The sequence below is a fragment of the Momordica charantia genome (genome assembly GCF_013281855.1).
Source record: "Momordica charantia cultivar OHB3-1 chromosome 3 unlocalized genomic scaffold, Mcharantia_2.0 BLBB01000003.1, whole genome shotgun sequence".
In the NCBI taxonomy this organism is placed as follows: Eukaryota; Viridiplantae; Streptophyta; class Magnoliopsida; order Cucurbitales; family Cucurbitaceae; genus Momordica; species Momordica charantia.
Genome location: NW_028275161.1, coordinates 13,485,936 through 13,503,132, shown reverse-complemented (window position 1 = coordinate 13,503,132; position 17,197 = coordinate 13,485,936). Strand labels below are relative to the sequence as shown.

General features: G+C 34.3%; 1 protein-coding gene across 1 annotated transcript; it reads left to right on the top strand.

Annotated features, from left to right (window-relative positions):
• Window positions 1-11,299: 11,299 nt before the first annotated feature.
• LOC111016188 (multicystatin-like) lies at window positions 11,300-11,896 on the top strand. Its single transcript, XM_022291484.1, has one exon. It carries the CDS (start codon window positions 11,300-11,302, stop codon window positions 11,894-11,896), a length of 597 nt encoding a protein of 198 aa, XP_022147176.1.
• The last annotated feature ends 5,301 nt before the right edge of the window (window positions 11,897-17,197 follow it).

The following is a 17,197-nucleotide window of genomic DNA, read 5'->3' as shown; positions in this document are numbered from 1 at the left end:
TGGTTTTTGAAAAACAAAAAACATAAAATTGAATTGGTTATCAAACGATCCTGTTTTTTTGAAAAACTAAAAACCAAAAACCAAAAACGAAATGGTTATCGGACCCACCATTTTTTGTTTTTTGTTTTTAAAAAACAGAAAACAAAAACATGTTTTGTAACCATTTTTAGTTTTTTTTTTTAAGTTAGAAAATTGAAAATACATATTAAAGAGATAAAATTTTATGTAGAGTAGACATGATAATGGTGTGGGTGCAAGTGAGGATGTTCTCCCTTATTCTCGTGCTCGTGAAAATTTTTAGTTTCCGTCTCCACCTCGTTCTTGGGTCCGAGAGATGTTCTCGAGAAAAATTATGGGTTTTATAATTGTTTTTAATTATTTTTAGAATTTAAGTATAAAAAAAGTGTAATAAATATATATTAATTATTTCAAAAATGGAATCGGGGACGGGGACGAGGTTGGGACAGGCATTTCCTATTTTTGGGACCCGACACAGCGGAAATTTTTGTCTTCCCCCAATGTAGAGACATGAAAATACAAGTTTAGAGAGATGTAAATAAACTTTTGGAAGATAAATTTTTGAAAGATAAATAAAAAGATTTAGAAAAAAATAGTGAAAGAAAAGTTAAAAACAAAAAGAGAAAAATTTTAGAAAAAATTAAAAATAAAGTTGAGAGGAAATGATATGTTAAAAAAAATTTATAAAGAAAGAAAAAAATTACAATGGAAACAAATTTAGAGATAAAACCAAAATTCAAAATATGATTTTTAGAGAAAATAAATAAATACAAAGATAAATAAAAGTTACCGTGAAAAAAAATTGAACGAGAAAATAAAATATAATTTTCAGAGGAAAAAATAGATTACAAGAGAGAAAAATTATAAAAGATGAAATTTTATAGAGAAAAAAATTAGGAAAAATATTAAATTTTGAGGGAGAGAAGTGAAAGTGGTCTGTTAGAAAAAAAAACAAAAATACACACAAATTTGGAGAGAGACAAATAATAATAAATATTCAAAATATGAAAATTTTAGAGAGAAAAAAATAAAGTTTGTAGAGAGAAATTTAGAAATAAAAAAGTTTTAAGTGAGAAATAAATTTTTTAGAGATAAATATGAGAAAGAAAAAAAAGTTAAGTATTAGAAGAAAAAATCCGATTTTGAAAAACAAAACCTGTTTTTGAAATTTACATAGAATTTCAACATGGTTTTTGAAAAACAAAAAGAAAAAAAAAATTGAATTGTTGGAATTCACCTGCTTTATGTATCAAATATATACTATAAATGCTTTTTGGTAAAGCACTTTATTTATGATTTTTTTTTTAGACTATAAATCTATTACTTTTAAGTGAAAGTGTTTGTTGTTTTGATCAAGTCTAACATGACTAACCTATTTGTTTAGTAATTTATTTTTGTTATCATTGAAATGTTAATATGCTGAACCATTTCACAGCCTCCTATTCCAGGTTCAATTTCAAAAATGAGATTTTAGTCTTTCAAATTTGAGAAAACCTTTGTAATGGTCCATGAACTAATTTTGATCCCTAATAATACTATTTTGTTTTACACTAAAGAAAAGACACCATGCGAGAATTGAGACATGAGGCAATTTTTTTTTCTTAGGAATGTTTTTTGAATCATGTAACGTGGCCCCTATTCATTTGCATACAAAATCGTGGCTACAAGTAGTACACGTAAAGCAACCATCATGGTTTGGTTCATCAGTCCAAAGGTGCAACCTAAATCACAAGATTTAGAGGGAATTGGTTTAAATCCATAATGGGCACTTACCTAGGATAAATAATTTTATGTGTTTAGTAGTACATGCAAGACCGTGGATAAACCACTCCCAAAATCGCACACTTTTAATCTCTCCAAACATAACAACGGTGGTGTAGACACCGTATTTGGCCCGATTAAATTTTAATTATTCTTTATTCTTTATTTTAATTGTTTTCGTTAAAAAAAAAAAGAGAAAGAAAAAAACTAAAGTTTACTTTATTATGATTTTTAAGGTAAAGTTTTAATTAAATTAAAAATAGATTTTGTTTTAAAGAATTTGACTTATTATTAAAATAAAAATAAATAAAAATGATTTGATTTGATTTTAAGTAAATAATTTTGTTTTAAAAAAATTTTAAATTTGGTTTTGTTTCCCCTTTTTCCTCGTCAAAGCCCACTAACATGACACTTATTTCTTTTCATCTTTTCCTTTCTCTAATTTACTTTCTTTAGCATAGGTGATCGTTGATTTTTTTCAATATTTAAGAGAAGGTTTCACAACATAGAGGACACAGTGCACACGTACAAAAAAGAAAGAGCATAATAGTAGGCCTATTAGAAACTCAGTTTCTTTCTCCCTCTTAAAAAAGTCACCTTCTTCTTCATCTTGGACCTTTCACCCCTCCCTCTTCTCTTTCTATAATAAACTCCAGCGACCCATCCCTGTGGCAATCCCGGCAGCAACTCTACAGACGATAGCAACGCACCACAAACTCCGACGATGTTTTAAAATTTATTTTAAAGAAATTTGGTGGTTATGGTTTAGAAAGAATCTTAGCCAAGAAAATGAGTTTTTAGCAAATACAATTTGTTTTAAGTAAATTTGATCTTATTTTGTTAAATTTTAAAATAAAAGTTATTCTTTTAAAGAATTTATTTAATTTTGAAATAAATAAAAAGTTTTTTTTAATTTAACAAAATTAGTAAGTTTTTTTTTTTTAGTTTTAAAAAATAAATTAAAAGTTTTGTTTTTTAAGAAGAAAATAATGTTTGCATTTTAGGGCGTTATCATAGCGGTAAGATGTTTGGGTTTTAATATACATGACACAAGTAAGGTCACTCATACCTATTAATTCATATCTTTTAACAAAATGTTAATTAATATAACGTGAGACATTTCAATCAAAACACAAAAATATTTTTTTTTGACCAAATAAAACAATTGGATAATTTTTGACAAAATATGGTAATGTTTCAGAATGGGTGTCATAGGGTGTTAACACCTCCCCTACACTCAGTCGACTCCCGAACCAAAAAATTGTTTTTCGCAAATCGAGTTTTTTAAATAGGTGACTAATCACACCTCGTAGATAATTGATGTCGACTCCAAACTCACCTTTTAGAGGATGACGTCGGCTGCTTCGCGTTGCAATGACATTGCGACGGGTGGAATATATAATTAAATTATATATTTGTTAAAAGAAAAATATTTGAATTTGCCAGTAGATTCAAATATATAATTTAAAGCCGTTGTTTTCGGGAACCCCACCAGCCATGAACACGTTTTAAATTCCCTCATTTTTGGATATCTAGGCTTCGCACTCACAAGTATTATTTGAGTGGCTGTAAACAATTGTTCTGATTTGATAAGGGTTGCTAGGGGTAGATGGATTTGTCTTTGTGTAATTTTTATCAAAGTCTAGGGACTGAACCGTAAAAAACCAATGGAAGTTGTATAAATAAGCTGAAGATACTCCCACTCTTGTTCACCAAATAAAAGAGGTTAGTATTAGTAAGAGTAACAATGAAATCTTTTTCAAGTGCTCTGTTTTTTGTTGTCCTGCTTCCAGCAATGGTGGCAGCTGCGCTCCCAGTCTCAGTTCTGCCTCTGCAGCCGCAGCCGCGCCGTCCCCTCATTTAATCGGCCTCTATGAGACAGAGGCCATAAAAAATTTGAGTGGCCCATGTGGAGTTTGATCCCTTTGAATGTCGTAGTTCATTTTGAATAAAGTTCTCAACACTCATACTATATTTCTCCGACATTCTATCTTTGTTCGTCCACAACTTATCCATAAAGAACACACTAAACAAGATATATTATCTAAAAAAAGAAAAAAAAACAAAAAAACATTCTATATTAAATAAAAGATATTTCATAAGATGTATACTTTCTTGAAAATATTGAAAATAAATCACGTTTGCTTGTTGGTGCAATGTACTTCATCTAAATCAGCACCTATCAATATCCTTTTAATACACTTTTTCTCTGATAAGCTTTCCCTTTAATTTTTTATAATTATAACTCAGAAATAATTCATAATGAAATGAGGAAAGTCATTGTTGAAGAACAAGATATCATAACAATCCAATCCAAAAGAAAGACTATTAAATTATACCTTTTATCATTATAATTTCACATTTGTGTCAATCTGCTCTACATATTTTTAAAAGTTATAAATACAATGATTCTTTTTCATCTTTAGGGCAGGTGGGTTCATCGGTACATGTAGAGATTGTGCTATCCTACAAAATATTGATGCAAACGACATCACCTACTTAATTTATATTGTTAAGAAACTTTATTTGAACTATATGTTCTATTATTGTTACATTTGTATAGTAATTTGGTAATTAACCATGTACTTTACAATAGTGTTTAATTAATTTTTTGTTCTTATACAGTTTCACACATACAAGGATAACATAAAAAGCCACAAATTACAATAAAATCAAACATAAAAATCACAAAATATAACAAAATCGAACATGAAAGCCACCAAAGTATAACAAGATTGAACCTAAAATAATCTTTAATCGCAATGAAAGATCAAAATCGATACAATCGAGTACATAAAAAGTAGAGAAAATTGACCATAAACATAAAAAAGAGGGCTGTAAACACATACCTCTTGTATGCCAAGTGGGTAGTAGAATAATGATACTTTCGAATATGACAAAACCCTTTTCGTGAAGTGGGACCTTTGTAGGGTCGAAATTGGGGCTCAAGGGAGGAGGTAGAAGGAGAAAACGATGAACTTGGGAAAAAATTAGGGCTGGAATGGGTCTGCTGCTGCATGGGGGAATAAAAAAGAGGAAGAAAGAGGCTGGACCCAAAACAACGTCATTTTGGACGAGTCCAAAATGACGTCGTTGCAACGTCTGTTTTAAAGTTAAAACGAAACAACGCCATTTTGCATTAAAGGAAACGACGTCGTTTCACTACAGCGAAACGCATGTTTTGCACCTATGGAAACAACGTCGTTTCCTTTAATGCGAAACGACATTGTTTGACGCCTCTAACAAAACGACACTCTTTTGTTAATTAGTAAAGCGACGTCGTTTTGACGCTTGATGCTTTTTTATTTTTCTTTTATTTATTTATTGATTTTCAATGTCGGATCAGAACCGATATTGTAAGACTTTTTAATGTTGGTTCCTAAACGACATTAAATGAGTCGCATTTTTCAAATCAGTGGCCTTTTTTGTTTTTCTCCAAACCGACATTATAGCCACTACATTTTAATTCTTTTCCTGACATACGATGTCGGTTACCGACATCGTAGCTCAATGCCTTCTTATTTTTTATTTCGTTATGTTTTGAAATATGATGTCATCTGGGAACCGACATCGTAACTACATCTTTAATGTCGGTTCACAACCGACATTATAGATATGCATTTTCAAAACCGATATAGATCCGCATTTTTAAAACCGACATTGTGTACAAACTACCAACTGACATTGAAGGTGATAATTGCTGTAGTGCCCATATATTTTCGAAATCGGAAGGTGGGCAGTGATCAAGGCGTACAAGAGACACCTGAGTGCGGCCTCTACACCATTTGTATTCAAGGGAGGGGTGAGTGGGAAAATAGAGATGGTGTCACTTGCAGACAACTACAAGCTCATATTATACATCAAAAGCGGGGTTAATTCCCAAATATGAGGACATTGTGAATGACCAGCCATTGAAGAGCTACAGAGACCTTATGTCTTTCCATGTCATCTAAACCCATTCACCATTTTGAATCATTGTACACCTTTAAGCCTCCATTCATGACCTTCTCCAGGCTTCCCTCCTCAATTCTCTATGTTTACTGTATCTCTATCTTTCCAAGTATCTCATCTTAGATCTCTGTTGAGTTTGATTTTTGTATAACACATCGCATCTCATCTTAAATCTTTGTTGAGTTTGCTTTTCGTATAACCATGTGTTGAACCCTTTTATATATGTTTTCCAACTCAATTAAGGGTTTGTAGTTTTTACACTAACCCAAAATCTTAATTGGATGAGTTAAGTTAAATTTAATCATATATTAATATCATATATAAATTTAATCTTAAGAAATTTTCGGACATAAAGAATCTGTCAGGTAACCTAGATATAGGAACTTACATATTAGTAATGGACTTAAAACGTCGAGATCTTTATAAAATAAGTAGGTTAAGAAGCAGAATAGTCATCCTATCGAGAGTGAGTGCGCCTAGTGTCTGGTGACTTTTTTAGTAATAAGTTGAAGTATAAGGGCTGGATTTTCATTCTTAAGTAATTACGAAAACTCAAACCAATATTTCTCACTCATTTCATTCATAAAATCAATTGCACGTCGAACATTTCATTAATTTATTTGGTTTTTTAAAGAAAACCTCCAACTCTTGAGGAACGAGGATCTTGGAATACTTCCATTTTATTACTCAGGATGAGTTTGTAGTTGCACTCTAATAATGCTACCTCATTTTGATCCCTAAAAATGCTACTTTGTTTTACACTAAAGAAAATACCACATGTGAAAATGAGACGTGAGACTATATTTTATTATTATTGTTATTATTATTTTTTTTTTACAATCCTACCTTGAATAGTATAATCTATTCATTCTTTGCATACAGAGTAGCGAATATGTAACATGGTCCCATATTATTGGTTTGCATACAAGATCGTGACTATGAGTAGTACACCTAGGTCAACCATCATAGGTTGGCTCATTGATCCAAAAGATTTAGGTAAATCGTAAGAATTGATTCAAACTCCATGTTAACCACCTACATAGAAATTAATTTTCTATATTTTTAGCCATGCATAAACGACTCCCACAATTGCACACACTCCTAATCTCCCCAGACTTAACCATGGTGGAATCTCCTTTTTACCATCGAATACTTATATATATATATATGAAGGGCTGGATATATATTATAAAGTGAAGATTTATTGTATGAAATTATACTATGAAGTCATTTTAGTTTTTTATAAAAATAAGAAACAATATTATAAATTATAATATATTGTATAATAAGTTGTGTAATATTTTAAATTTTATAATGCGAAATATGATAATATATTTAATTCAAAAAATTCTCAAATCCAAATTCTATTTTTGAATCCTGCTCCTATACACGTACTTGAAAATAGTGAATAAATAAAATATAACTCTTGTTTCTAATGAACTTCTTTTCATAATGAGGTCATAATATAAAATATATCGTTTAAAATTGAATTTAATTTTCTTTTACTTTTTGTTATGCAAAATCTTTTGAGGTGTAAAATTATGTATTAAAATATAAAAGAATCTAAATTCGTTTATATATTATTTTAATAGACAATGTTTTCTATTCCATCCTGATTGTAATATAGTTGACCTGAAACAATAATATTATATAAGTAATATATGTATATGAGAAAATCGAATCTATACCAATCATTTTCGATTTATCTATACCAATCATTTTATCGTTTTTGTTACTTTTAGTTTCAATAATAAATTTATCGAAATCACGTTCTTTAGACTCGATCAGTTTTTATATCTTTTTTTCTACTTAATCTTTTCATATTCACAATTGTATTTTCTTGTAAATATATTAATATTCTATATTGATAGAGTAACTACACCTAAAGAAATCTCTAATATTAATGTATGTTACAATATAAAATAATTTTTTTAAAAAAAGTAAAAAAAAAATGAAATGAAAAAAAAATTGAAACTTCGAAGTTGATTGATTGATTTGAACAAATAATTACAAACTTTGGCTTTGGTTCCTTTGTAATTGGGAGGCCACAATGAAGATAAAAAGTTGACAGAGGAGAATCCCTTGTTTCCATATTCATGATTTCAAAGCACCAATCAAACTCATTCTTAAAGAGTCAGTTTGAGAGTGACGGTAGAATTAATGATTTAAAAAAAAAGAGATTTAATTATAATTGATTTTCAAAATCACCATCTGATATTAATAACATGATTAATGAAAGGGGAAGTGATTTTAACAATGACATGTCAAAATCACTCTAAATGTTTCTTTCTTGTGTTCTTTGCAAAACGATCCCTCTGCTTTTAAGAAACTTATTAATTATTTTTTTACTCAAGACATGTTACTTCAAGGGAATGAGAATTAATTTTTTTATTTCTCGGTGTTCGCAAAAATTGTATGAATTGAATCAAATGGTGAGTATCTCACCTCAAACTTTGTAATCAACTAAACACATGTAATCACTTCAAACTTTGTAATCACCTCAATCTCAATCTCATTCATTATTTATAGGCCCCACATATTTATTATAGTTTTTTTTTACAACTTTTACTCCTCGATCGAGACTCATAACTTTTTTGATTAATTGTTTAATACTTTTATTATTTTTTTTCATTTATATTACTAATAACTTTTCTTCTAATAAAAATTTATTAGAAGTAGTCTATAGACCCAACGTAAATCACAAGGATTTAGAAGGAAAATGTTCAAATTCACAATGACCACCTGTCTAAGAATTAATTAATTTTATGTGTTTAGTAGTACATAAAATCACACACACCCCTAATCTACTCAAACTTAACTATGGTCGAATTCGCCTTGTTACGATTGAAAGTTTATACATATGAAGAGTTACAAAGATATAATTTTACTCTTTTCTAAGAGCCACACATTGAAAGTTTATATATATGAAAAGTTAGAAAGGTATAATTTTACTCTTTTCTAAGTGAACTTTGGCTCTGTACTTAATTAATAGGAAACGGATATATTTTATGGATGCCCTACCAATTACAAAATTCTAATGGCATTAATTTTCTTTTCTTCTTTTTTTTTTTTTTAATATCATCAATTTTAATGATGTTAAATGGTAGTGAACAGGTGTTTGAAGTTTATTTCAGAATAATTCTTTCTGATAAAAGTAAAAGTGTTTAATACCATCCATCTGTTGGCACTTAATTTGCGTACATTTGCATCCAAGATTTTTATTTTTTTTACTTTTGACGCAACCAACATCAAACCTATTTTTATAGATAGTTTAAATAGCTAACTTAATTTTGAAATTTTGTATTTAACTTACAATCATTCTGATTTTAGAAGGGCAGATAGGGTTTTTTTTTAATTATTTTGTGTAATTTTGATCAAGTCTAGGGGTTGAACCATAAAAGGCCATCGTCATTACATTGTGCCATGGTCAACATCCAGTGGAAGTTGTATAAATAAGCTCAAGCTACCTATATACTCACTTTCTTCCCGAAATAAAAGCTCAGTATAGTAATAATGAAATTCCACCGACCTTTTTTTAACCAACATCGAGAGAAAAACTAGATCCCTAGCGCAAGTTAGGGTGTATTTGGGAGTGATTTTGGTCATGATAAAATCACTTTTACCATTGTCAAAATCACTTCCCTTTCTATTAGTGATGTTTGACAAATTAGAAAATTGATTTAAGAAAGTTTAAAATCACTTAAAATTGATTTTTAAGCTATCACTTAGAGGGTGATTTTGGAAAATCAATTATATTAAAATCTCTTTTTTTTAAATTACTCCCAAACACACCTTTAATCTTTTCAACTGGTCTCCATTAGCCTATATAAACACCAGCATCTTCTCTTCCAAAGAATTTTTTTTTTTGCTTAGTTCTTCTATTTAGTACAACTTACTCTTACTTACTAAGTGCTTTGATAACCATTTCGTTTTCAGTTTTTTGTTTTTAGTTTTTTAAGAACAAGATTGTTTGGTAACCAATTCAATTTTGTGTTTTTGGTTTTTCAAAAACTATTTTGAAATCCTAGATATATTTTAAAAACAAAGAAAAAGTAGTTTTCAAAAACTAATTTTTTTTTTCAAAATCTAATTTGTTCTTCTAATACTCAATTATCTCATACGTATCTCTAACCAAATTCTTTCTCACTTTAAAATTTTTTCTTTCAAATTTTCATATTTTGAATACTTATTATTATTTGTCTCTCTCTGAATTTTTCATCTTTATGTATTTTTATTTTCTTATTTTTTATTCTAACAGATCAGTTTCATTATCTCTCTCAAAATTTAATATTTTTTTGAAATTTTTTCTCTCTAACTTTTTAAGAACAGAAAACTAAAAACAGTTACCAAACATGTTTGGTTTAACAAAAAATGGTTATCATACATATATATGGTTTTTGTTTTTAAAAAATAGGAAACCAAAAACAAAAACACAAAAAACAAAAAACAGAAATAGTTATCAAACGAGACCTTAGTTACTTTCATTTAGCCATTCAATGCATCTCACAATATTTGCATGGAATCATATTTTTGATCATTTAAAAAATTTAACCATTGAATGCATCGTGATTAAATATTACAAGATAAAAATATACTTTTTGGTCCCTAGCTAAAATTAAAGTTTAAAAAATGACATTTTAGTCTTTGAAATTTGAAAAATGGTCCATGAACTTATTTTCATTTCTAATAATACTATTTTGTTTCATACTGAATAAAAGGCCATATGTGGAAATTGAGACGTGAGTCGATTTTCTTTCTCTTATTCTTTTTTATTTTTTTCTTTTTCTAAAAACCTACCTTGAATCCTACTGTCTGATTTTTCTTTGCATACACAAGTAGTACACGTAGAGCAACCATCATAGGTTGGTTCATTAGTCCATAAGCCGAATGTAAATCACAAGGATTTAGATGGAATGAGTTCAAACTCATAATGACCACCTACATGGGAATTAATTTTCTATGTGTTTAGTAGTACACGCAGGGTAGTGGATAAACCACTCCTAAAATTGCACACGCTCCTAATCCCCCAAATTTAACCATGGTGGAATTCACCCCCTTACCATTGAAAAATATTATATATGAATGTTAGAAAGTTATAATTTTACTCTTTTCGAAGTATGATCTGGCCGCTATACCTAATTAATTAACAGGAAATTGATACATTCTCTGCAAATCATAAAATTGTAATGTAAATTTTAACGGTGTTAAGTGGTAGTAAAAATATACGCAAAAAGGACTGTGAAGGAAGATTCAAATAGTAATTAAAGAAAGCTGTTGTTTTCGGGAACCCCACCAGCCAGCTTTACATGAACACGTTTTTAAATTCCCTTTTTTGGATAGGCCAGCTTGGCACTCACGAGCATTATTTGAGTGGCTGTAAACAATTTATAGTAATATCTGTTTAGAAATAAATATGAAAATTAGAACTTTGAAACTCGTTGGAAATGTTGTATAAATAAGCTGCCGATATACTCCCACTTTGTTCAAGAAACAAAAGAGGTTAGTATTAGTAAGAGTAACAATGAAATTGTTTTTGTTTCCTCTGTTTTTGGCTGTCCTGCTTCCAGCAATGGCAGCAGCTGCAGCTGCGCCACCGTCCCCTCATGCAGTCGGCACCTATGAGCCGATCGACGATGTGAATGCCCCATACATTCAAGAAATCGCAAGGTATGCATGTATTGAGTACAACAGGAGACAAGGGCATTCCTCTACGCCCTATGTATACCAGAAAGTGGTGAGTGGGGAGCGGCAGGTGGTGAGTGGAACTAACTACAAGCTCATATTAAATGTCACCATCAACAAACAAATTCATAACTATGAGGTCATCGTGTATGACAAGCCATGGGAGAGCTACAGAAACCTTACGTCTTTCAATCCCTTCGTATTTTTAGGCGGCTATCAGCCGATCAAAAATTTGAGTGACCCATACATTTCTGAAATCGGAAGGTATGCATGCATTGAGTACAACAGGAAAAACCCGAATCCTACACCACTTGTATTCAAGAAAGTGGTGAGTGGGGAGGAACAGGTGGTGGCTGGAACTAACTACAAGCTCATATTGTACACGAAACGCGGCAGTCTAAATCTAAACTATGAGGTCATCGTGTATGACAAGCCATGGGAGAGCCACAGAGAACTTACGTCTTTAAAGATCTACCACAATTAACCAATCATTGTTCTGCCTACTACTCGCCACCAACAAATAAAAAGGTTTCGTGACCTTCTACATGTTACCCTCTTCAATTCTCTATGTTTAATTATTGTATCTCTATCTTTCCAATCATCTCATCTTAAATCTCTATCAAGTTTGCTTTTATATAACCATGTGGGTCCGTAGTTTTTATATTTTAGTAACTTTAATGGCGTGACAATCACCCATGAATCCAAAATCTTAAGCAGATGGATTAAACTAAACTTAATCATATATGAACATGGTAACAGCTAAGGCATGGACACACAAACTACTGATTTCTAGGTGGAGAGGGAGAGAGAAAAAGGGCAGCAGAGAAATAAAAGGGACAAGAAAGACAGAGAAAGTATAATAGCTGAGGCATGGACGCAAACTACTAACCTTAACCTCCTCGCTCATCGTTTTCCATTAATGGTGGTATATTGTGAAAGGCTATCTCACTTCAAAAATTTACTGATGGTCATCAATAGATGACTGTTGCTCGGTCTGTATCAAAGTATTATGGCCATCGCACCTAAACGATTTGTTGGGGCCAAAAATATTTGAGTGGAAGTCCAGAAAAAAAAAAAAGATACATAACTCTTTTTAGTCTTTATTTGTGAGTTATTTGCATTTGCAAGGGTTTCGTAACAATACATTCTTGTGAAATTGAACGAGAAAGGTAAAATTCATTCAGGTTACAATTTCTTGTTTTCCAGCACTGACTTTTGCCTTAGATTCCAATATGATTTCATTGAGTTTTGTTCTTAATTATTTAATTCAATTTTAATAATTTTATCATTAGCTAAATTTTCCGTTCTAGCCCTTTCATGGAGACTTAATTTTTTTTCTTTTTTAAAGAACACGTTAGCAAGTTTAAGGCAACACATTTTCCTTCATTTGAATTGATTTCTACATTTAACAATTGAATTTGACAAATTAAGAAGTTAATGTAATTACTTGATACTGCAAAGGACGGGTAGTAAAATATGCCATTCCAATGAATAATTACAAGAAGAAATCTTTAGACAACATAAAAGAATCCGTTAAGTAACTTAGATATAGGAACTTGTCCTTTGTTGGAGATGGTTATAATCAAATTATGACCGGTTATTAATAGACATATTAGTAATGAATTTAAAATGTTGAAATATTTTTTACATAAATAGATTATGAAGCGGAACCATCCAATTTAGAAGGAGTGTGCCTAGTGCTTGGTATTGTATCTCGTGACTTTTTTAATTATAAGTTGGAGTCGAAGGGCTGGATTTTCGTTCTTAAGTAATTACAAAACCTCAAACCAATATTTCCCACTAATTCATTTGGTTTTTAAAGAAAACTTCCAATCCTTTGAGGGACGATTTCGGAATACTTCCATTTTATTACTCGTGATAGATTGTGCACTAATAATGCTACCTCATTTTGATCCCTAATAATGTTATTTTGTTTTATACTAAAGAAAAGCACACATGTGAAAATGAGACGTGGGGCGATATTTTATAATAATTATTATTTTTTTAACCTACCTTGAATACTATCATCCGTTCATTCTTTGCATATAGAGTAGCAAATATGTAACGTGGTCCATTATTCATTTGCATACAAGATTGTGGCTATGAGTAGTACACCTAGGTGCAACCATCATAGGTTGGCTCATTGGTCCAAAGAGCCCACGTAAATCACAATGATTTAGAAGGAATTGGTTCAAACCTCATGTTAACCACCAATATAGAAATTAATTTTCTATGTGTTTAGCCATGCATAAAGACCATATTATTTTACTTTGGTGGAATAAATAACATATTTTACTTTATTATTAGTTTTAAGGTAAAGTTTTAATTAAATTTAAAAATAGATTTTGTTTTAAAAGAATTTGATTTATTATTAAAATAAATAAATAAATAAGATTTGATTTTAAGTAAAGAATTTTGTTTCAAATAAAAAGATTTGTTTAAATTAAAAAAAAAAGTTTTTTTTAATAAAACTGATGTTGATTCTGTTTTACTCGTCAAAACTACTGTAACGTAGCCTTTTCTCCGTTATCTTCCTCCTTTTTTTCCTCTCTTCAATTTTGACTCTCCCCATTGTTAACCTTGCATTTTCGCTTATTTAAGGCGGGGTGTTTGGGGGTAAACATATCCAAGACACGTGGAGGACCCTTATTAGTGTTTGAAGAAATTAAATGAAAAGGATTGCTTAGGTCCACCTCGGCCCCGCCGAGGAGACCGGGTTTGCCCGTTATAAAAGATGAAGTATGGACACCAAGGTTCGACCTGACTGGGGACCGACCTGCTCGGAACCTGACATGTCCGATATGAGAAAAGACATGTAACCGCTGGTCGTGTGTGCTGTCGAATCCGTCACCTATAAATAGAGGGCTTCATTTCCCGCTCAGGTATCGAATCTCACCTCGAACTAAATAAGGAGTCTGATCTATACTGACTTGAGCGTCAGAGTGATTACCCTCTTGTGCAGGTCCACTCTAGTGTTCAGGTCGGAACCGGAGACTGGGAGTGAGCTCGATTCGTGCAGAACCGTTGTGCAAATTCCTGCATAAACATTTGGCGCCGTCTGTGGGGAAGGACATCCTAAGTCATCCCGATCTAGAAAATACACGCAACGATGGTGCATCCGGCAAGCTCTGCTAATACGACAGAACGGAGGGGTGTGAACGCTGATAATGGCACTCAGCGAGACCTCGACGCAAGAATAGTCGAGGACCAGGTCCGAGCAGGGCAAGAGGGAGATTTGCCGCGTAGATCTGCCCGCCATGCGAACCAAGAGTTACCCCCTGCTCATCCGAAACCCTCAAAACCCAACAGAGGCCGAGGAGGGACCTCGAGAAAGACCTCCCAAAGGGCCAACCAGGCAGCAGACCTTGAAGCTCTGTCTACTCTCCAGCGCGAGTTGGATGATATGCGCCATCGATTGTGCACAATGGAAGAAATGTACGCCGAGGCAACGCGTGCTAACCGAACTGCGTCTCCCTCTAGGGCCCCGGGCGTACCTGGTGAAAAGGGAGCTCCATCCATCCAACCTGGCGACCGTGAGCCCATTTCCAACGTTGAAGGAGTGGATTACAGCTTGCGGCATAACGATCTGAGAAAACATTTAACTAAAAAAAAGAAGAGAGCATCTCGGGAGCCGGAAGACTCTCCTTCCTACTCTCGAGAGTTCTCGAACTCGAACCTAAAGGCTCAATCAAAATACAAGCCTCTGACACCAGAAGTTGTGATCACTAGGGAAGAGTTCGACCTGATGAAGCACAGGTTCGATGCGTAGGTCGAGGCAATTAAAGCTAGGTGCGAGAAGAAGGAGAGCTCGTTTGACGATGGCGACTTAGGAGAATCGCCATTCACCTCGGATATTATGGAGACCCCAATCCCTCCAAAGTTCAAAACTCCCACCATGAAACCCTATGACGGGTCTAAAGACCCAAAGGACTATGTTGAGGTCTTCGAGGGCCTCATGGACTTTCAAGCGGCAACAGATGCGATCAAATGCCGCGCCTTCCAGATCGCGCTCGCCAGCAGCGCGCGCCTGTGGTACCGGAGACTGCCGGCCAAGTCAATCTCGACCTACTCCCAGCTGAGGAAAGAGTTCATTAGCCAATTCTCTTCTCGCCATTACGATAGAAAGACAGCGACTCACCTCGCCATCATCAGACAGAAGGAAGGAGAGACGCTGAGAGAATACGTCACAAGGTTCTAGGAGGAGCAGCTAAAGGTCGTGCACTGCTCTGATGATTCGGCCATGTGCTACTTCCTCACTAGCCTGGCCGATGAGACCCTAACCATAAAACTTGGAGAGAAGGCTCCAGCCACCTTCGCCGAAGTATTACAAAAGGCGAAGAAAGTCATTGATGGGCAAGAGCTCCTCCGAACCAAAACTGGCGGACCTGAAAAGCAGATCGACCAGAAGAAGTTGACCCAAGAGAAGAGGAAGACTGATTCCAAATCTAGAGACAAGGGATCGTCCTCTTCCGCCAGCAGAACAGAGTACTGTAGGTCGGAGAGCGGCCCCAGCCGGAGCCGACCTTATGAACGGTATACTCCAACCACCATCCCCATCTCCGAGATACTCACGAACATCGAGGAGAGCGGGATGGAAAAGCTCCTCAAGCGACCTGAGAAACTCCGAGGAGACCCAGAAAAGCGCAACAAAGATAAATACTGCCGTTTTCATCGTGATCACGGCCATAACACGACAAGTTGCTGGGAGCTGAAGCGTCAGATTGAAGACCTCATTCAAGATGGTTACTTCAAAAAGTTCGTGGGAAAACCGAGGTCTAACTCGGTCGAAAAGAAAGAAGAGAGGAAGTGTTCAAGAATGCCGCCTCGACGAGAGGACCGATCTGCGGTCATCAACACTATTTTTGGAGGTCCGAGTGGGGGCCAGTCCGAGAAACAAGAGGAATGAGCTAGCTCGCGAGGCCAGGCGCGAGGTATGCATCATCAGGTAGCAGAAGCCCACTTGCTCCATCACTTTCGGCGATGCCGACCTGGAAGGGGTCCACTTGCCCCACAATGATGCACTGGTGATCGCCCCTCTTATCGATCATGTCCTGGTCAGAAGAGTGTTGATAGATGAAGGCGCTTCTGCCAACATCTTGCCGCTCCCAACATATCTTGCCTTGGGGTGGACCAGGTCTCAGTTGAAGAAAAGTCCAACACCTTTGGTTGGATTCTCTGGAGAATCGGTCTCCCCTGAAGGATGTATCGATCTACCAGTCACGATTGGACAAGATGCTACCCAGGTAACGCAGATGGCTGAGTTCGTGGTAATCGACGGCAAGTCGACCTACAACGCCATCTTCGGGAGACCCATCATCCACTCATTCCGGGCCGTCCCCTCCACACTGCATCAAGTCTTGAAGTACTCAACCCCTAATGGAGTGGGCACGGTCCGAGGTGAGCAAAAGACCTCACGAGAATGCTATGCATCCGCGCTTAAAGGGTCGGCCGTATGCGCCCTGGAAGAGCAGCCAATCGTGGCAAGCTGCATGGGTCCGAGACAGACTGCCCAAGGAAGGCAAAAGGCAGTTCTCCCCGCCAACAGAAGAGCTCGAGCTTGTTCCTTTACTTAGCCTTGAAAAACAAGTAAGCATAGGAACCAAGCTGGGGGCCACTGACAGGGAAGAACTGATCAATTTCCTCAGGTCTAACTCAGACGTCTTCGTATGGTCTCACGAGGACATGTCTGGCATTGACCCAAAGATCATGGTGCATCGCCTCAACATAGACCCATCATTCCGACCTGTAAAGCAAAAAAGAAGACTTGTAAATAAGGAGAGGAGTG